Below are 21,670 nucleotides of genomic sequence, written 5' to 3'. Positions count from 1 at the left end.
ATGGAATTCATTCGTAATTGTACCTTCATCATCAGCATAGATGCCCAGTGATAGAACAGAGTGCTGCCACAACAGTCAAACAAAGGGATACAATTATTTCTTTATCATTTAGAGTTGATTTATTTACTAGGGGGGAATAACTAGGGGTTTCTGTAAACAGACAAGCTAAAAGTTATTAACAACACAGAGTGGGAAAAGATAGCATCAATACACCATAGACTTCTAATCACTATGGCTGGAAATAAATGTCTATCTTTCTCATTTCTAATGCTAGGATTTAATCAAATTCTGTGTGAATGTTTGAAGCATACAATAGTTTTCGTTTTTTTGCATTTCTTTTCACATTATTTCTACTGCCCCATATTCACATTGAAAATATAGAGAAGTTATCACACACCTGATTTAGCAGTACTTCATTCTACTGGCATATAAAATAAGTCTTTAACTAACCTCAAATTCTGTGATCTCAGATGATTTATCCAACACTGTGATGCAGCGGAGAATACCGTGACATAGAGAAAGGGTTAACAGACTGGAAAACGTCGATCAAGAAAGCTGAAAAATCTCATCAGATATCATTCAATATATTAATGCACATAACAAAAGGCCAAATAGCCTATTTGTGAATAATACTTTCTTTCAATTTTTCAACATTGTCATATGAACATTTATTGCATTTGAACCTGTACTTTAATATGTCTCAAAAACATTATGGGTAACGGATCTAATGTGTTATATGTTCTGCATGATGATTGTCTCAAAACCACAGCCAATGTTTTAGTCATGTACTGTATCTAACCAGAGGGTTAAAGGTTAACTATCACCACTGTAACAGAATCTTATCAATTTACTGTGCCATAAAAATGTGCTGCATTGGTAGGCCTTTTGTAAAATGGATGAGTTACAACTAGCCGGTCAGTTTCATAAACCTTTCAAGTATGTCACTTCCATATTGCGTTTGAAAGAGATTTTGCTCAATCAATTATAACCAGATTTAAAGTAGCTTTTACTGTTGCTACAATGCAGGAATAACTGTTTTATCATTAAATCAGTAATATAATGTTTAAGAAAGTTATTCTTGTGTATTAAATAATTACCAAGCTTGGCATTAAAGGGCTCTTTTGTTCTTTATAGTATAATTTGAATACAATTCCTTTATCATATTTTGCCGTTTCAGGTCATAGCACAGGCTGTTCATCAGTGTTGGGTTTGTAGTGGAGGGCGTGATGATACGTTAATAGCAGTCCTTATCAGTAGAATATGACTGCTGTTATCAGGTCTTTAGAAACCTGTATTAATGGTTATGTATGTATATCAGTGGAGGCTGCTGTTGGGAGGACGGCTCAAAATATTGTCTGGAGTGGAGTTAATGGAATGGTATCAAACGTGTTTTCTACCATTCCATTCACTCCATTCCAGCCATTATTATGAGCCGTCCTCCCAACAGCAGCCTCCACTGATGTATATTAGGACATAACCAGTTTATTAGGTACACCTATCTAGTACCAGGTTGACGTCCTCCCCCTTTGCCTCCAGAGCAGTCTGAATTCTTCGGGGCAATATACAAGGTGTTGTAAACTTTCCACAGGGATGTTGGTCCATACTGATGTGATGGCATCATGCAGTTGCTGCAGATTGGACGACGGTACACTCATGCTGCGAACAGCCCGCTCCATCTCATCCCAAAGATGCTCTATAGGGTTGCTGTCTTGGAACTGCGCAGGCCCCTCAAGTTAACTGAACTCACTGTCATGTTCCAGGCAATGTTTTTCAACTCTTCAATTGTCCAGTGTTGGTGATCGCGTGCCCACTGGAGCTTCTCGATGACTTGTGCGTTCCCGAGATGCGGTTCTGCACAACACTGTTGTACTGCGCCGTTTGTGACACGCCTGTTAGCCTGCACCATTCTTGCCATTCTCCTTCGACCTCTCTCATCAATGAGCTGTTTTCGACCACAGGTCTGCCGCTGACTGAATGTTCTTTGTTCGTCGTACCATTCTCGGTAAACCCTAGACACTGTCGTGTGTAAAATACCACGCTCAAAGTCGCTTAGGTCACTGGTTTTGCCCATTCTAACATTAAATCGAACAGTAACTGAATGCCTCGATACCTGTCTGCCAGATTTATACAACAAGCCACGGCCACGTGACTCACTGCCTGAAGGAGTGATCCATTTTCGTGAACGGGGTGGTGTTACCTAATAAAGTGTATGTCCCAGATAATGTCTCTTAGATGAAGTCTGAATTGAAGCATCTAGGAGGTTTCCCTCCTTTTTATTACTGAGGTTAAACGAACCTCTGGTGACACTAATGTCAGGTATTTAGAATGCCACATTGTAATTCAGTCACTACAAAGAATTCAAATATGTTTTGTCTCATTGTCTACCTTGCGGTAAAGCTCAAAAACTGTCACGACTTCCGCCGAAGTTGGCTCCCCTGCCTGTTCGGGCGGTGCTCGGCGGTCGTCGTCACCGTCCTACTAGCCACCATCGATCCCTTTTTCGTTTGTCTGTTGGTTTTGTCTTATTAGTTTCACCTGTGTGTATTTTAGTTTATTGACGTCCTTATTTATAGTAGGTTGTCCCGCCCTTGTTTCGTGCGGGATTGTTTTGGTTTCATGTATTTTAGTGATTACGTATTGTGCTATTTGCTCCGATATATCTTAATCCTGTGTTGGATTATTTCACCCTGTTTTCGGGTTTTCAGTGTTTGTTCCGGAGAATAAACTATCGACTCACTGCACCTGCTCTCTGCGCTTGATTCCACCTACCTTGTTAATACGTGACAGAATCCCGCACCACCCATGGAATCAGCAGGAGCAGCCGCGTCTCCTCTCCCATCGATGGAGGAGAGAGTCCTCCACCACACCAGCGTGCTCCATCGGATTGGTTCTGCCATGGACCAAATGATGGAGAGGATGGATCGATGGGAGAGGAGTGGTCTTCCCACATCATCGCTAGCACCCCCTTCTCCAGCACCTCCTGTTCCTGTGACCACATCTGGCTCCGGGGCTCTGCGGTTGACACTCCCACGGGAGTATGACGGAACGGCGGCTGGGTGCCAGGGTTTCCTCCTTCAACTGGAGCTATACCTGGCTACCGTGCGTCCTGCTCCCTCTGGAGAGGAGAGCGTGAGCGCCCTCGTCTCCTGCTTGACTGGGCGAGCCCTCGAGTGGGCCAACGCAGTATGGAATGGCCCGGACTCGGCGAGGGATAATTACCCAGAGTTCACCCGCCGATTCCGAGCTGTTTTTGACCATCCACCAGAGGGTCGGGCGGCGGGTGAACGGCTGTTCCACCTGCGGCAGGAGACGAGGAGCGCTCAGGACTTTGCTCTGGAGTTCAGGACCCTGGCCGCAGGAGCAGGATGGAACGACAGGGCCTTGGTCGACCATTTCAGATGCAGTCTCAGGGAGGACGTCCGCAGGGAGCTGGCATGTCGGGACACCACCTGCACACTGGATGAGCTCATTGACTTGGCTATTCGTCTCGACAATCTGCTGGCTGCTCGCGGGCGTTCGGATCAGGCCCTGTCGTTTCCACTTCCCAGCCCTCCTGCCCCTATCCCTATGGAATTAGGAGGGGCAGCTTCGAGGGAGACCGGAGGAGGAGTGTCCTCCTGCACCAGTTGTGGTCGACGAGGGCACACGTCAGACCGGTGCTGGAGGAACTCGTCTGGGAGTCGGGATGGCAGGCGGAGCACTGCTCGATCACCCCAGGTGAGTAAGCACCAGACTCACCCAGAGCCTCCTGTCGGTCATGTGTATGTTTTGATTTCTTTCCCTGGGTTTTTTCCCTCTCTACAGCATAAGGCGCTAGTCGATTCAGGCGCAGCTGGGAATTTCATGGATCGTGGGCTTGCGTTAAGGCTAGGGATTCCCCTGGTGTCGGTAGATCAACCTTTCCCCGTGCACTCATTAGATAGCCGACCATTAGGGTCAGGAGTGATTAGGGAGGCTACGGTGCCACTGGACATGGTAACGCAGGGGGATCATAAGGAGCAGATTAGTCTGTTCCTTATAGATTCACCTGCGTTTCCGGTGGTGTTGGGGGTTCCCTGGTTAGCTCAACACAACCCGGTGATTTCCTGGCGACAGGGGGCTCTTAAGGGGTGGTCAGAGGAGTGTTCAGGTAGGTGTAGAGGAGTTGCCGTTGGTGCGACTACGGTGGAGAGTCCAGACCAAGTTTCCACCGTGCGCATTCCCTCTGAATATGCCGATTTGGCTATCGCCTTCAGTAAAAAGAAGGCGACCCAATTACCACCTCATCGTCGAGAGGACTGCGTGATAAACCTTCTGGAGAACGCTGCACTTCCTAGGAGTCACGTGTATCCATTGTCCCAGGAGGAGACGGTAGCGATGGAAACATACGTTACTGAATCACTGAGACAGGGGTACATTCGGCCCTCCGCATCACCCGTCTCCTCGAGCTTCTTTTTTGTGAAGAAGAAGGATGGAGGTCTGCGTCCGTGCATTGATTATAGAGGTCTAAATTCCATCACAGTGGGGTTTAGTTACCCACTACCTCTCATCGCCACGGCGGTGGAATCATTTCACGGGGCGCGCTTCTTCACAAAACTGGACCTGAGGAGCGCGTATAATCTGGTGCGTATCCGGGGAGGGGATGAGTGGAAAACTGCATTCAGTACTACATCTGGTCATTATGAGTACCGCGTCATGCCATACGGGTTGAAGAATGCTCCAGCCGTTTTCCAATCCTTCGTAGACGAGATTCTCCGAGACCTGCTCGGGCAGGGAGTGGTAGTGTACATCGATGACATCTTGATCTATTCTGCCACACGCGCGGCGCATGTGTCTCTGGTGCGTAAGGTACTTGGGCGACTGCTGGAGCATGATCTGTATTGCAAGGCGGAGAAATGTGAGTTTTTCAAACAGTCCGTTTCCTTCCTGGGATATCGTATTTCCACCTCTGGGGTGGTGATGGAGGATGACCGCGTTACAGCCGTGCGTAATTGGCCGACTCCGACCACGGTGAAAGAGGTGCAGCGGTTTTTAGGGTTTGCCAATTACTACCGGAGGTTTATCCGGGGTTTTGGTCAGGTAGCTGCTCCCATCACCTCGCTGCTGAGGGGAGGACCGGTGCGCTTGCGCTGGTCAGCAGAGGCGGGCAGAGCATTCACTCGTTTGAAGGAGCTGTTCACCAATGCACCCGTGTTGGCGCATCCGGACCCCTCTTTAGCGTTCATAGTGGAGGTGGATGCGTCCGAGGCTGGGGTCGGAGCCGTGCTGTCCCAACGCTCAGGCGTGCCACCCAAACTTCGCCCTTGTGCTTTTTTTTCGAGCAAGCTCAGCCCAGCGGAGCGAAACTATGATGTGGGGGACCGGGAGTTGTTAGCTGTAGTCAAGGCTCTGAAGGTGTGGAGACATTGGCTTGAGGGGGCTAAACACCCCTTTCTCATCTGGACTGACCATCGTAATCTCGAGTATATCCGGGCAGCGAAGAGAATGAATCCACGTCAGGCTAGATGGGCCATGTTTTTTACCAGATTCCGGTTTACCCTCTCATACCGGCCCGGCTCCAAAAACACCAAGGCCGACGCGCTGTCCCGCCTCTATGATACCGAGGAGCGGCCCGTTGAGCTAACTCCCATCATTTCACCGTCATGTCTCGTGGCACCGGTGGTATGGGAGGTGGACGCAGAGATAGAGAGGGCCTCACGGTCAGAGCCGGCCCCCCCCAACTGTCCAGTAGGAACCCAGTACGTACCGAGGGGGGTCCGGGACAAGCTGATTCGGTGGGCTCATACTCTCCCCTCCTCGGGTCATCCGGGCATCGAGAGGACAGTGCGGAGTCTGAGAGGGAGATACTGGTGGCCCACGCTAGCTAAAGACGTGAGATTTTATGACTCCTCCTGCTCCGTGTGTGCTCAGAGCAAGGCTCCTCGGCACTTGCCTAGAGGGAAATTACAACCCCTCCCCGTTCCACAACGGCCGTGGACACACTTATCGGTGGACTTTCTTACCGACCTTCCCCCGTCCCAGGGAAGTACTACAATCCTGGTCGTTGTGGATCGGTTTTCTAAGTCTTGTCGTCTCATCCCGTTGCCCGGTCTCCCTACGACCCTGCAGACTGCTGAGGCCTTGTTTACCCATGTCTTCCGGCACTATGGGGTGCCTGAGGACATCGTTTCTGATCGGGGTCCCCAATTCACGTCCAGAGTATGGAGGGCGTTTATGGAGAGACTGGGGGTCTCGGTCAGCTTAACCTCAGGTTTTCACCCCGAGAGTAATGGGCAGGTGGAGCGCGTAAATCAAGAGGTGGGCAGGTTTCTGCGGTCCTATTGCCGGGACCGGCCTGGTGAGTGGGCAAGGTATGTTCCCTGGGCTGAACTAGCTCAGAACTCCCTACGCCACTCCTCAACTAACTTGTCTCCTTTTGAGTGTGTGCTAGGTTACCAGCCGGTCCTGGCTCCATGGCATCAGAGCCAGACCGAGGCTCCTGCGGTGGAGGAATGGGTACAGCGCTCCAAGGACACATGGAAAGCCGTTCAGGACTCACTACGGTTAGCGGGCGAACGGCAGAAGAGGAGCGCTGACCAACACCGCAGTGAGGCCCCCGTGTTTGCACCGGGGGACAGGGTCTGGCTCTCGACCCGGAACCTGCCCCTCCGCCTGCCCTGTCGGAAGCTGGGGCCGCAGTGTGTGGGGCCGTTTAAAGTCCTGAGGAGAATAAACGAGGTGTGTTACAGGTTACAACTTCCTAGGTATTACCGTATTAACCCCTCGTTTCATGTGTCTCTCCTCAGGCCGGTGGTGGCTGGTCCCCTGCAAGAAGGTGAGGTGCCTGAGGTCCCTCCGCCCCCCCTGGACATCGAGGGGTCCCCGGCGTACACAGTTCGGGGCATTCTGGATTCGAGACGCCGGGTGGGGGGCCTACAGTACCTCGTGGACTGGGAGGGGTACGGTCCGGAGGAGAGATGCTGGGTTCCGGTGAGGGACATGTTGGACCCTTCTCTCCTGAGTGATTTCCACCGCCTCCACCCGGATCGCCCAGCACCTCGTCCTCCGGGTCGTCCTCGAGGACGGTGGCGGCGCGCTGCGGGGGCCGCGCGTCAGGGGGGGGGTACTGTCACGACTTCCGCCGAAGTTGGCTCCCCTGCCTGTTCGGGCGGTGCTCGGCGGTCGTCGTCACCGTCCTACTAGCCACCATCGATCCCTTTTTCGTTTGTCTGTTGGTTTTGTCTTATTAGTTTCACCTGTGTGTATTTTAGTTTATTGACGTCCTTATTTATAGTAGGTTGTCCCGCCCTTGTTTCGTGCGGGATTGTTTTGGTTTCATGTATTTTAGTGATTACGTATTGTGCTATTTGCTCCGATATATCTTAATCCTGTGTTGGATTATTTCACCCTGTTTTCGGGTTTTCAGTGTTTGTTCCGGAGAATAAACTATCGACTCACTGCACCTGCTCTCTGCGCTTGATTCCACCTACCTTGTTAATATGTGACAAAAACAACATCACTGGAGCGGATAATTCACAAAATGATAAATATTTTTCACCTACGGAAGGTTCAACCTGCAGTTGAGAGCTTGAGAAATGTAACCATGTTCTGAGGCGACACAGTTTTTGTTTATAATCAAGAGAGTAAAACAAGCTTACTGTATCTTTTGGAATATATCTAATTAATTTAAAAGTTAAAAAAAATGGATGTACTAATGGAGATTTCCCCTTTAAATGAAACTGCAAGGTGTGCTTAATGAAATGTTTTATTTCACTTTTATTTAACCAGGTAGGCCAGTTGAGAACAAGTTCTCATTCACAACTGCGACCTGGCCAAGATAAAGCAAAGCAGTGCGACACAAACAACAACACAGAGTTACACATGGAATAAACAAACGTACAGTCAATAACACAATAGAAAAAAGTCAATGTACAGTGTGTGCAAATGGCGTGAGAAGGCAAGGCAATGAATAGGCCGTAGTAGCGAAGTAATGACAATTTAGCAAATTAACACTGGAGTGATAGATGTGCAGATGATGATGTGCAAGTAAGAAATACTGGTGTGCAAAGGAGCAAAAAGTAAATAAAAACAATATGGGGATGAGGTAGGTAGATTGGATGGGCTATTTACAGATGGCTGTACAGGTGCAGCGATCGGTTAGCTGCTCAGATAGCTGATGTTTAAAGTTAGTGAGGGAGATATGTCTCCAACTTCAGCGATTTTTGCAATTCGTTCCAGTCATTGGCAGCAGAGAACTGGAAGGAAAGGCACCCAAAGGAGGTGTTGGCTTTGGGGATGACCAGCGAGATATACCTGCTGGACCGCGTGCTACGGGTGGGTGTTGTTATCGTGACCAGTGAGCTGAGATAAGGTGGAGCTTTATCTTGCAAAGACATAGATGACCTGGAGCCAGTGGGCTTGGCGACGAATATGTAGCGAGGGCCAGCCGACGAGAGGATACAGGTCGCAGTGGTGGGTGGTTTATGGGGCTTTGGTGACAAAAAGGATGGCACTGTTATAGTCTGCATACAGTTTGCTGAGTGGAGTGTTGGAGGCTATTTTGTAAATGACATCGCCGAAGTCGAGGATTGGTAGGATAGTCAGTTTTACGAGGGTATGTTTGACGGTGTGAGTGAAGGAGGCTTTGTTGTGAAATAGGAAGCCGATTCTAGATTTAATTTTGGATTAGAGATGTTTAATATGAGTCTGCAAGGAGAGTTTACAGTCTAGCACACCTAGGTATTTGTAGTTGTCCACATATTCTATAAGTCAGAACCGTCAACAGAGTAGTGATGCTAGTCGGGCGGGCAGGTGCGGGCAGCGATCAGTTGAAAAGCATGCATTTAGTTTTACTAGCGTTTAAGAGCAGTTGGAGGCCACGGAAGGAGTGTTGTATGGCATTGACACTCGTTTGGAGGTTTGTTAACACAGTGTTTAAAGAAGGGCCAGACGTATACAGAATGGTGTGTGTGTGTGTACGTGTATTCTCATTCATGTTTCTGTCTGTGTCCTCTGCTGCCTGAGGAGTTCCAGCTGTATGAGTTGCTCCAGGAAGCCAGAGTTTGGTCCGATGGATCTGCTCAGATAGAGAAAGGTTCTTGTAGACCATCAGATACCCCAGGGCCAGAACATTGGATGCCCATGGCACAGTAAACAAACCCCTAGCCTTCAGGACACACAGAGCATTATACCTTAGTAACCATTGTGTTTCAGTGTGTGTGTGTGTGTGTGTGTGTGTGTGTGTGTGTGTGTGTGTGTGTGTGTGTGTGTGTGTGTGTGTGTGTGTGTAATTGTGTGCGAGATGGATAGCTGAATAAGAGGAGAGAAGGATGAGCTGAGACAAGCGAGGGATGAGAGGAGAGAGGGATGGCTGGTGGTCCGTCAGTGGGCTAACAGTAACTCCAGCAGCTCAGAGACAGATGGAGATTCATAGCACCGCTTCTTTAGAGACATGCTGCCACCGTCTGGAGAGGAGGTGTGTGTTAGTTACAGAGACAGAAAAACCTAAGCGGAGCAGAAAACAGTCTGGTCAACAACAATCAAACAAAACCTCTTTCCCATCTGATCCAAGTCAACTTACCTTTAACAGGCAGCACAGCCCCTCCTCTTACCGCGTCTGCTCCTCTTCATACACACACACGCACATGCACGCATACACACACACACACCCCTGCAGTTAGCTTCCATTTTTAGCATTCTGTAATTCTATACCTCCTCACCAGTGACGAAAGCATCCTCCAGAATTTACTGGACAGATGACACTATTCATTATGTAAAGGTTTCATAGTTCTTAATATATTAGTAGTACACGCCTGAAAGTAATATAATAGACACCAATCTGAGAGAAAAAAAGTACCTTTTAAATTGTGTAATCTCATTATTAATGTTTCAACTGATATATTCCCAGGAGACAATGCTCAGCTGCACAACTCACAGCGGGCTCAACATGACAGTGAGCATTGATTGTCATGTGCCTTTCTTTTACTGAGGAGTGGCTTCTGTCTGGCCACTCTACCATAAAGGCCTGGTTGGTGGAATACTGCAGAGATGGTTGTCTTTCTGGAAGGTTCTCCCATCTCCGCAGAGGAACTCTGTCAGAGTGACCATCGGGTTCTTCGTCACCTCCCTAACCAAGGCCCTTCTCCCCCGATTGCTCAGTTTGGCTGGGCGGCCATCTCTAGGAAGAGTCTTTGTGGTTCCAAACATCTTTCATTTAAGAATAATGGAGGCAATTGTGTTCTAGGGGACCTTCAATGCTGCAGAAATGTTTTGGTACCCTTCCCCAGATCTGTGCCTCAACACAATCCTGTCTCAGAGTTCTACGGACAATTCCTTTGATCTCATGGCTTGGTTTTTGCTCTGAAATGCACTGTCAACTGTGTGACCTTATATAGACAGGTGTGTGCCTTTCCAAATCATGTCCAATCAATTAAATTTACCAAAGGAGACTCCAATCAAGTTGTAGAAAGATCTCAAGGATGATCAATGGAAACAGGATGCACCTGAGCTCAATTTCGAGTCTCATACCAAAGGGTCTGAATACTTATGTAAATAAGTTTTTTTTATTTTTTATGTATACATTTGCTAAAATCCATTAAAAGCCTGTTTTCGATTTGTCATTATGGGGTATTGTGTGTAGATAGATTTTTTTAAATGTAATATATTTTAGAATAAGGCTGTAACGTAACAAAATGTGGAAAAAGTAAAGGGGTCTGAATAGAGAAGGGGAAAGAGAGAGAGAAAGAAAGAGCAGAGAAAGAAAGAGAGTCATGTAACAGGCATTATGTCACAGCTGAGGTCACCAGATGACAGGAGGGAGGAATGGAGGGGTGTGCATGTGTACTGTGTATGCGTGTTTATCATGTGTGGGTGTCAAAATGTATTGGTTGCGTACACAGTTTTGCAGATGTTATTGCAGGTGCAGCGAAATGCTTATGTTTCTAGCACACATAACCCCCCCCACCCCCCCAAAAAAAGAAAAGAAATTAAGACATATCAGAACGAGCAATATGTGTGTGTGTGTGTGTGTGTGTCAGACCTGGGAAGAAAATTGTTGTATTCGTAGTTTATTTGAAAATACCAACTTTAAAAATACTCAAGGCAGTTGAATATAGGCAATTATTAGTTAAATACACGAAAAGTAATTATTTCCTTTGGCATTCAAATACAGGTTTCAGAAAAACAAATCATATTTGAAGGTATTTCAACATTTGCAAGTTATTTGAAAACAAAAAAATATATATTTGATGGCTGCCAAATATTTGATGAAGAAACATAAACTACAACAGTTAGTTTAATTAATCTAAATCACCAACCTTTTCTGAGTCAAGATCACTTCCTCAGTAAAAAATCAAGCCGAGATCTACCACTTTTTTTTAAAACATGACTTACATTTTTAAAACATTAACCTAATAAAAACTGTTCTGTAGGAAAGAGGCTGGGCAGTAGGCCTGATACATTATCACAGCATATTGGCTATATGCCCAGCCTGACAATATTGTTATTCTCATACCATATTACAGGCTATTTCAAAACTCAACTTTTGGTAACAAAATAGATCGGTGGGTGTAGCACTTGAGAGTTACTGCTGAGCATTAATTTAAATAATTCGCTTTTTTTATTTTACTGGACTGATGGTACAAGCATCTTGTGGTAATGGTGCTGGGACAACTGGGAACTCTGAAGAAGAAAAAAACGATGTAAAATCATAACGTCATAGATCTTCAGGCCGGAGAGTTGAAGATCTAGAAAGATTCCCGATTTGGAATTCCGAGTTGGATGATCGTTCAAAAAAAATCCCAGACGGAGCTCGTTTTTTTCAAGTTCCCAGTTGTCTTGAATACACTGAATTCGGAAGTCAGAGATTTCCGAGTTCCCAGTTCCGAGTTGTTTTGAATGTTGCATCTGTTTCCCACCTGATGGCGACACTCTAGTCGCACCGCATCTGCCATGCACAAATTCATGTTGTTCCTATGACCAGAGAAAGTTAAATATTCCTCATATTAAAATAGACGTTACGAGCTGCTAATAATAATACAAACGCAGGGCTATCGATACACTTGGCTAGGCCACTCAAGCACATTTTATGTTTTGTAATAGTGTTGACAGTGCTGAATAAATAGTTAATCATGAACACATTCGTAAAAACAGCAGTTATTTGGTGTATTCTTTGACAGTCTCGCTGTGGCCATGGTTTTAAAAGTTATTAAATCTTACGTAGGCTAATATCAATGTTTGCTGTGTCGGAGGTCTTGGAAGCGCTGCCGGTGATTTAAGCTATCCGATTGGCCAGCGCACTCTCACACACTCTCACGATCCACAGATCTCCCGGTCCGCCGGGAAAGGCGGAGTTTGTTTTCAGACAAATTAAATGGTTCAAAATGGAAACACTTGTTTACCCGGTGCGCAGGGCTTCTGAATCAATTGCACCGCGAATAAAAACGCAATGTTTGGAGATCGACTAATAATGACTTGAAGATCGACCAGTTGGCGACTGGTGAAAATATACAGTATGAGAATTTAATGTTACTGAGAATACTAACAGTAACTGCTAAAATATGTCAGTTAATTGTCTAAGGGAACTAAATATCCCTAAACTGCCTTCTTGAATCAACTACAGAAAAGGTAGTTGGAAAATCATGTTAATTTGTATTCTGAGTAAACTATCCCTTTAATGATAGCGTGTGTTTGATATAAAAAAATATATAAAAAATAGTTGCACACTACATATGATATATTTCGGGGATATGTTGTGTAGTGTGTGTTTGAAACAAGAACTCTCAGATGGACAAAGAGGTTCAACATTGTTTTTTCTGAGCATCCAACTTCCCGTTTGCAATGTTTACAAATGGCTTTGAATCATTTTATGGAATCATAAAATTAATTGCAGCTTTTGACCTTTAAAGAGTCATACACTCTAAAAAAAAAAAAAAAGAAGAAGTTATGAATACTGTTGTGTGCATTTTTTGAATAATATCTGTATAATTACAATTTTTGGGGATTCATAAACTTCACCCTCTCTACACCCTTGAATATAACATGAAACCTGTTTGATCACCATGCACTGCAAAATCATTCTGGCTATGGATAAAGAGAACATCAACACATTAAAATCAACACGCCAGAGGATATGTAGTTGAGCATCACAACTTATTTATATTTATCTGTACAAAATATCATTGGTTTGACTTGATTTTCTACACCTGGGGCCTGTTCAGGAGATTGGAAATGTACAGAATGTTCAGATATAAATGCATTACGTACAACAAATATGATCGACTGCAAGATAGATTTGCATAGTGTAGGAAATTGTGTTTGCTCTATTCATTCTATTTCTATCTGCAACATGCATTTCCTGATACAGCCATGCCTTTAGTTGAAGGTAGCTAATCCAATAGTTTATGTTCCAGATACAACCCTACCATTAGTTAAAGAGTGGTTACTTTCTGAGATCTGTATTCAAATAGTCTTAAAAAGTAGTCATTTTTTGGGATCTATAGTCACAGGTATAGTTACTTTCCACAAATAATATTCAAAACTATAGTTATCCCAGGTCTGGTGTGTGTGTATTCAGTCCCTTCTCTCTCTGTGAAGAGTGTAGTCCAGGTTAATAAGCTGCATTAGGAAGCCTCTGTTGGGGAACACCCATCGTTTTTGCTGCACCAACCGGATGGCTGCCAGCAGAGGATGATGATGATGGATCATGAGGAAGGCTAGGACCAACGCAGCCGACCGACTCACTCCTACAGCACAGTGCACTAACACCTTGCCTAGGGAAGACAATAACATATATACATACAGTCATGCATCAGTCACTCACACTCACGCACAGACAACACACACACACCAGCTCACTGTATGGGTCGTGGCTTACCTCCTGACTTTAATGCCTGGTGGATGAACTGAGCAGCAGGGTGAAAGAAAGGTGAGAGGTCAAAGGTGGGTAGGTCATTGGCAGGAACACCGTAATAGCTGACTGTGGTACCGTAGTAATCATCACTGCCTTTACAACACATCTTACCATGGGCTGCATTCAGGACATGAGTGATGCCCAACTTCCACAGCTCATACTTGTTATGAGACATATACCTAGGTGAAACAACGTAGAGATATCACTACAATTACACACACCATCACGCACACACACACCAACAGAACATACTGATTCAGCCCATACCTATCAAGAGACATGTAGCTGACACACACACCATATCCAAATATATGTGATGTGTAAGTATAGGTGTGTGCATGCACATGTGTGTGTCTGTGTAATTACGACTGGAAAAACAGGTGTACTCACATATCCCCCAGGTATAGGTTGGGCCACACCTCGTCTCCGTGCCTACAGGAGCTCTGGGCTGAATGTAGCACCTCCTCCAGCTCCTCCAGAGATGGAGGCTCACACACATCTGGCTCACATTCACAACTCTGCCCAGTGTCACATGAGCCTGAGACACCTGACACACAACCCAGTAGCTCACCTGTTTTGCTGGACACTGTACTTGAAACTCCCTCACTGGCCATTGTAAAGCCTAAACATAAACAGTGATAGTCCTCAGCTCATACAGGCCTCGAACATAAACAGACCATTGACTCTGTACTGCAAACTCTCCCTAGGCACACTTGTTTTTGCTTGCCTGGTGTGCCAGGTAGGAAGAGTTTTCAAGCTTGCGTTATGACAGCAAGTGACTGACATGAACAGGCGGAACAGTTAGCGGTGTTGACTAAATCTATAACACCATCTTTATACCCCCTCTAGTGGACATTGAAGCCCAATGGCTTAAATGTCTGCAGGATTGAAGGAAGGAAGAATGCTATTACAACCCTACTACATCTCTGGCTGCATACAGCAGCAGACAGCATGATTCTTGAATGAAGAGTGACAGTCTAAAACGCATTTAGGTTTGTCAGCAAATATACTGATAACTAGTTTTCCCTTGTGTCTTTGTTGTCAGTTTTCATTTTAACTGACGCTTGAGAGCGCCACAATAAGTAGAGCGAAGCTTGTGACGTCATTGAAAACACGAGCTAAAATGGCAGCGACCATGAGCAACGTGGATGAAATTCGGAATAGAGTGATATTAGGTGAATTTGATATAAAAAATGTAAGTGATTTAAGATTATACAATAAAATCTGATAAATTAAGATACTGTTTGTGTCTGAAATATATGTGCAGATGATATTGGAATTAACGGGTAGCCAACATTTGCTGGCGAAACATAATGTGCAGCTAACGCGTTAGCTAGCTAACGTTAGTACGGTAGAAAATGCAACACAGTTCGCACACAGCATATTTCTCATGAAATATATGTACTGTGTTTAATACGCCAATAGATTAGTTGATCTGCGACGTATAAGTACTTTAAAATTGTTCAAATGTTTCCAGGTTCATACAACAGATTACCCTGGCAATTATCCTGGCTACGATGACACATGGAACTTGCAGAAATTTCAAAAGGTACCTAACTTAGCTAGTTAGCTAACTATTATCATGCTGGTATAATTTTACATTCAGGTCTGTTAAGTGGAATGCCAATAATACCCTTTACGTCAATATTATGTATTTATTGTAGAATTTCAGAATCGACGTGGTGCAAATGGATGAGACTTCTCTGGAGTTCGACATGGTGGGCATAGATGCTGCGCTCGCCAATGCCTTTCGAAGGATATTGCTTGCAGAGGTAGCTACTAACTACTCAAATAGCGCCCTGGCAATAAAAATGATATGTTTATTATGTTTTATATGGTACATAGCAACGTGACGTGTATTAATACGCCCTCTCCTAGGTCCCCACTATGGCTGTCGAGAAGGTGCTTATTTACAACAACACATCTATCATTCAGGATGAGATCCTTGCCCACAGGCTGGGCTTGATCCCTATCAAGGCTGACCCACGACTGTTCGAGTACAGAAGTGCAGGTACATTTATGCTGCATACCTTGTCTCCACTTCCTCTGACAATGTTAACACAACGTTCCAAGACTTGTCTTGTAGAGGGTCACTGCCAACTGCATCAGTTTTAAGGCATTTGTGCTTTTCCCAGGGGACGAAGAAGGCACAGAAATCGACACAATTCAACTTCAACTGAAGATCAAATGCACCAGGAACCCCAGAGCCACCAAAGACTCTGCTGACCCCCGGGAACTTTACCTGAATCACATGGGTAGGTAAGGCCGTGGACTGGGGCCAGCTCCAAGCAGAAGTGGTCACTGGACGCTCAGGGGCCCGCTCAGGGGCCCATTAGGATGTCGGTGGGAGTCTCAACTTACTGTTGAGAGTTAGAATAGTAGAATACACAAAGTGCAAGTTTCAAATTTGGTTGTGCGTCAGTAGTTTTTATGTCAGTCACTGACTCACTCAATTAACCATGTCAGCAAACAATTTTTAGATTAAGTTAGTCAAGCCAGTTATCTAAACTTGTCGTAATCATTGTCGAATACCGACCAGGCACGCAGGGCACATGCCCTATTGATTTTTTGAGTCACTCTCATATGATTAACATGGCATAAGTCATGGGAAAATGTGTAGAATTGCAGGAGATATGCTTTAAAACTGCAAAAATGTCTCTGTCCCATGGTAAAATGAGTAGAATTGTATTACATTTTTTACACTGTTTTTCTTCAGTGTACTCTAAGGACATGAAGTGGGCCCCTATTGGGAACCAAGCTGATGTGTTTGCAGATGCTAACATCGGTCCAGTACATGGGGACATCCTTCTGGCGCAGCTCCGGCCTGGACAGGAGCTGGATATAGTCATGCACTGTGTGAAAGGCATTGGTGAGAGGACTTTCTCTGCAAAATGTTATAATGTCTGCACAATGGCAATCTGACGACAGTTTAACCTTTCTCAAGCCCTGTAACCAGTGATGTAGTATACAATTTAAATAATGTGGGTAAATGCTGATATTTGTCTGAATAAGTTAATTCTCCCTGTATTTTCAATGCATTTTTAGCAATGGGTGGGTAAACACTCGTCCAAATAAAAATACTTTATGTTAATTTACCCTCGCCACGCCGTTGCCTGTCGCTACAGATCTACGTCATATTCTGTTGAAATTAGTGATCTTTCTTAGCTGTTCTGGTGGCTTAATCCTATGCTCTATGTTTCCAGGTCAAGACCATGCCAAGTTTTCACCTGTGGCTACAGCCAGTTACAGACTCCTTCCTGAGATCACACTAATGGAAACAGTGGAGGGGGAGAAAGCAGAGCGACTAAAACGCTGCTTCTCACCTGGAGTCATTGAAGTGGAGAACCATGGGGGTAAAACAGTAGCTATAACATTTTGAAGCATTGTCCTTTGCACATACTGAAATTGTACTTTTACTGTAGCTATTTAAGTTCCATGTAGTTAATTCTCCATCTCCGTCTCAGGAAAGGTTGTTGCCAAGGTGGTGAACAGCCGCTTAGATACCTGCAGTAGGGAGGTTCTCCGACATGACGACCTCAAGAATGCTGTGAAACTTGCAAGAGTGCGGGACCATTTTATCTGTAGGTACCCAGTGAATTTAGACATCACTATGTTTCTGTTTCGTGAATTTGTGAAATGTACAGTCATAATGTCTAGTAAACTCAGCATAAAAACAAACGTCCTTTTTTCAGGACCTTTTCTTTCAAAGATAATTCGTAAAAGTCCAAATAACTTCACAGATCTTCATTGTAAAGGGTTTAAACACAGTTTCACATGCTTGTTCAATGAACCATAAACAATTAATGAACATGCACCTGTGGAACGGTCGTTAAGACACTAAGAGCTTAGAGACCGTAGGCAATTAAGGTCACAGTTATGAAAACTTAGGACATTAAAGAGTCCTTTCTACTGACTCTGAAAAACACCAAAAGAAAGATGCCCAGGGTCCTTGCTCATCTGCGTGAACGTGCCTTAGGCATGCTGCAAGGGGGCATGAGGACTGCAGATGTGGCCAGGGCAATAAATTGCAATGTCCGTACTGTGAGATGCCTAAGACAGCGCTACAGGGATACAGGACGGACGGCTGTTACATGTGGTCTGCCTCGCAGTGGCAGACCACATGAAACAACAGCGGGACAGGTTCAGGATGGCAACAACTGCCTGAGTTACACCAGGAAAGCACAATCCCTCCATCAGTGCTCAGACTGTCTGCAATAGGCTGAGAAAAGCTGGACTGAGGGCTTGTAGGCCTGTTGTAAGGCAGGTCCTCACCAGACATCACCAGTAAAAAGTGCTCTTCACTGACGAGTCGCAGTTTTATCTCACTAGCAGTGATGGTCGGATTCACGTTTATCATCGAAGGAATGAGCGTTACACCGTGGCCTGTACTCTGGAGCGGGATCGATTTGGAGGTGGAGTGTCTGTCATGGTCTGGGACGGTGTGTCAGAGCATCATCGGCTTGTCATTGCAGGCAATCTCAACGCTGTGCGTTACAGGGAAGACATGCTCCTCCTTCATGTGGTACCCTTCCTGCAGGCTCATCCTGACATGACCCTCCAACATGACAATGTCACCAGCCATACTGCTCATTCTGTGTGTGATTTCCTGCAAGACAGGAATGTCAGTGTTCTGCCATGGCCAGCAACGAGCCCGGATCTCAATCCCATTGAGCGCGCCTGGGACCTGTTGGATCGGAGGGTGAGGGCTAGGGCCATTCCCCCCAGAAATGTCTGGGAACTTGCAGGTGCCTTGGTGGAAGAGTGGGGTAACATTTCACAGCAAGAACACTGACTGTTAATTTTGACCCCCCCCCCCCCTTTTGTTCGGGGGCACATTATTCAATTTCTGTTAGTCACATGTCTGTGGAACTTGTTCAGATTGTCTGTTGTTGAATCTTATGTTCATACAAATATTTACACGTTAGGTTTGCTGAAAATAAACGCAGTTGACCGTGAGAGGACGTTTTTTGCTAAGTTTAGTACATAGCCCATAGTGTTTCCACTGGAATATTTTTGCAAGGGTTGTGGGAAGGGGGTTGGGGGAATTAAGGCTTTAGATTTTGTTACTTTTTTATTTTAGGTTTTCACTCAGTCCTTTTTAAAAACTTTTTTTTTCTTTTTTCCGAACATCCCATTTTTGTTGTACATAAAAATGTTAAAACCACACCAGGAGACCACTTTTGAGGTCTGGGAAACATGTATGAAATTGACTTTTGCTTCAGTTATCCCTTAATTCAGGTACATATTCAGGTACATATGAACGTGATGGAGTTTGCAAAACAAATGCCCACTGGATTGCTGCAAATAATAATTATATAATTCTGCCAGGTAGATAGAACTAGCTACAAAGTAACCTATTCAACATTTAATTCAAGGTTTTCAAGGTCTTCTATCAGAAGACCGATCATTAGCATAGCTATATATTTTTTCCTGTTCAATATTTTGTTGTGGTGGCAACAATTTAGCAGCGGCGATGCACTGCTGCTAAATGAATACGAGGGTAACACTGCCCATATTGTTTTGCACTGTAGAAGCTAATTGATTCTCAGTGATTCTAGTAATTTATTAGTTTAGTATAGTTTGGCATTCTGTGCATGAATACTGTCATCAATCCTGTCTTTCCTCTTTCCCATACAGTTTCTGTAGAATCCACTGGCATCCTGGCACCTGATGTCCTGGTCACAGAGGCCATCAAAGTTCTCATGACCAAGTGTCAGCGATTCCTCGGTGAACTCGATTCCACAGAGATGGAATAAGAGCTATGTTGGACCAAATGGAAATACCCACTACGGGGGTTGGATATATGCGTGTGTTGAGCCGGTGTGCAACATGCTTTGGATAGTAGAATACAACACCAGTTGGAATAGCAGAACAATGCGGGAATGCTGAGGATGCTTTATTTTAGATTAACTAGACTATGGATTCGTTTGTTCAAATATGTACCCAGCATGACTTTGTCATCCTCAAATAGTTGTGCTACTTATATATTTTGTATTCTGATTCATGCTAATGTCACTTGCAAATCCTTATGGCTCACCCATGTCATTAGGCAATTTGTAGAATTCTGCCTGAATTCTGTCCTTTTGGGTATACAAGAAAAATAGGTTGATGTCTTTACTGAATGAAGATGGATTTAGAACAAATTTGTCAATGGCGGGATTGGCTCTTCTCAGCCAGGTGCACAGTTGTGTTGTGTTCTGTATGGACTTGTTTCATGAAACAATAAAGGTAAAGCATATTACTCTAAATACTGATGTTGCAACATCTGTGCATACTTTACATTTTAGCAGATGCTCTTATCTAGATTAATTACAGGGCCAATTAGGGTTAAGTGCCTTGCCCAAGGGAACATTGACATCTGTGGGTATCTGCATCTGTGGGTCACAGGTACCTTAAACAAAATGGGCCACGGTATTTTTGTGCATTCAAATTGCCATCGATAAAATGCAATTGTGCTCGTTGTCCGTAGTTTATGCTTTCACATAGTATAACCCTACTGCCAAATGGGACACTGTTCACAACGTTGACATCAGCAAACCGCGCAGATGTCTGTACAGAAAAAAGATTGGGTAATGCAGCTTGATGATTGCCTGCATCCGTAATAGGTCAGCGGTCAAACGACCTCCTCTCATCACTGTAAAACGCTCCCTGAAACACTTCAGCGAGCAGGCCTTTCTAATCGACCTGGCCGGGGTATCCTGGAAGGATATTGACCTCATCCCGTCAGTAGAGGATGCCTGGATATTTTTTTTAAATGCCTTCCTAACCATCTTAAATAAACATGCCCCATTCAAGAAATTTAGAACCAGGAACAGATATAGCCCTTGGTTCTCCCCAGACCTGACTGCCCTTAACCAACACAAAAACATCCTATGGCGTTCTGCATTAGCATCGAACAGCCCCCGTGATATGCAGCTGTTCAGGGAAGCTAGAAACCATTATACACAGGCAGTTAGAAAAGCCAAGGCTAGCTTTTTCAAGCAGAAATTTGCTTCTTGCAACACTAACTCAAAAAAGTTCTGGGACACTGTAAAGTCCATGGAGAATAAAAACACCTCCTCCCAGCTGCCCACTGCACTGAAGATAGGAAACACTGTCACCACTGATAAATCCACCATAATTGAAAATTTCAATAAGCATTTTTCTACTGCTGGCCATGCTTTCCACCTGGCTACTCCTACCCCTGTCAACAGCACTGCACCCCCAACAGCAACTCGCCCAAGCCTTCCCCATTTCTCCTTCTCCCAAATCCATTCAGCTGATGTTCTGAAAGAGCTGCAAAATCTGGACCCCTACAAATCAGCCGGGCTAGACAATCTGGACCCTTTCTTTCTAAAATGATCTGCCGAAATTGTTGCCACCCCTATTACTAGCCTGTTCAACCTCTCTTTCATGTCGTCTGAGATTCCCAAAGATTGGAAAGCAGCTGCGGTCATCCCCCTCTTCAAAGGGGGGGACACTCTTGACCCAAACTGCTACAGACCTATATCTATCCTACCATGCCTTTCTAAGGTCTTCAAAAGCCAAGTCAACAAACAGATTACCGACCATTTCGAATCTCACCATACCTTCTCTGCTATGCAATCTGGTTTCAGAGCTGGTCATGGGTGCACCTCAGCCACGCTCAAGGTCCTAAACGATATCTTAACCGCCATCGATAAGAAACATTACTGTGCAGCCGTATTCATTGATCTGGCCAAGGCTTTCGACTCTGTCAATCACCACATCCTCATCGGCAGACTCAACAGCCTTGGTTTCTCAAATGATTGCCTCGCCTGGTTCACCAACTACTTCTCTGATAGA

The 21,670-nt window shown here is 45.0% G+C and overlaps 2 protein-coding genes across 2 annotated transcripts; one reads left to right on the top strand and one right to left on the bottom strand.

Moving 5' to 3' along the window:
- Positions 1-13,092: 13,092 nt before the first annotated feature.
- Positions 13,093-14,592, bottom strand: LOC139381485 (dual specificity protein phosphatase 13A-like). The gene is made up of 3 exons (XM_071125073.1): positions 14,258-14,592; positions 13,832-14,046; positions 13,093-13,727 (listed from the first exon to the last, which is right to left on the bottom strand). The coding sequence occupies exons 1-3, from the start codon at positions 14,479-14,481 to the stop codon at positions 13,528-13,530; spliced, it is 639 nt and encodes a 212-aa protein (XP_070981174.1). The 5' UTR covers positions 14,482-14,592; the 3' UTR covers positions 13,093-13,527.
- A 195-nt stretch (positions 14,593-14,787) lies between these two features.
- Positions 14,788-20,115, top strand: LOC139381484 (RNA polymerase I and III subunit C). The gene is made up of 9 exons (XM_071125072.1): positions 14,788-15,062; positions 15,345-15,416; positions 15,532-15,639; positions 15,746-15,878; positions 16,003-16,122; positions 16,584-16,736; positions 17,071-17,220; positions 17,332-17,448; positions 19,505-20,115. The coding sequence occupies exons 1-9, from the start codon at positions 14,991-14,993 to the stop codon at positions 19,621-19,623; spliced, it is 1,044 nt and encodes a 347-aa protein (XP_070981173.1). The 5' UTR covers positions 14,788-14,990; the 3' UTR covers positions 19,624-20,115.
- The last annotated feature ends 1,555 nt before the right edge of the window (positions 20,116-21,670 follow it).

This window comes from Oncorhynchus clarkii, chromosome 23, assembly GCF_045791955.1.
Source record: "Oncorhynchus clarkii lewisi isolate Uvic-CL-2024 chromosome 23, UVic_Ocla_1.0, whole genome shotgun sequence".
Lineage (NCBI taxonomy): Eukaryota > Metazoa > Chordata > Actinopteri > Salmoniformes > Salmonidae > Oncorhynchus > Oncorhynchus clarkii.
The sequence above is the reverse complement of the archived record's forward strand: the minus strand, read 5'-3'. Positions and strand labels throughout refer to the sequence as shown.

Excerpts from the sequence above, each read along its gene's own strand:
- LOC139381485 (XM_071125073.1), bottom strand. The coding sequence starts at position 14,481 with ATGGCCAGTGAGGGAGTTTCAAGTACAGTGTCCAGCAAAACAGGTGAG. Across the intron at positions 14,047-14,257 it reads AACCTATACCTGGGGGATAT|GTATATGTCTCATAACAAGT; the intron begins GTGAGTACACCT and ends TGTTTCACCTAG. Across the intron at positions 13,728-13,831 it reads CCAGGCATTAAAGTCAGGAG|GCAAGGTGTTAGTGCACTGT; the intron begins GTAAGCCACGAC and ends TGTCTTCCCTAG.
- LOC139381484 (XM_071125072.1), top strand. The coding sequence starts at position 14,991 with ATGGCAGCGACCATGAGCAACGTGGATGAAATTCGGAATAGAGTGATA. Across the intron at positions 15,063-15,344 it reads GTGAATTTGATATAAAAAAT|GTTCATACAACAGATTACCC; the intron begins GTAAGTGATTTA and ends AAATGTTTCCAG. Across the intron at positions 15,417-15,531 it reads ACTTGCAGAAATTTCAAAAG|AATTTCAGAATCGACGTGGT; the intron begins GTACCTAACTTA and ends TATTTATTGTAG.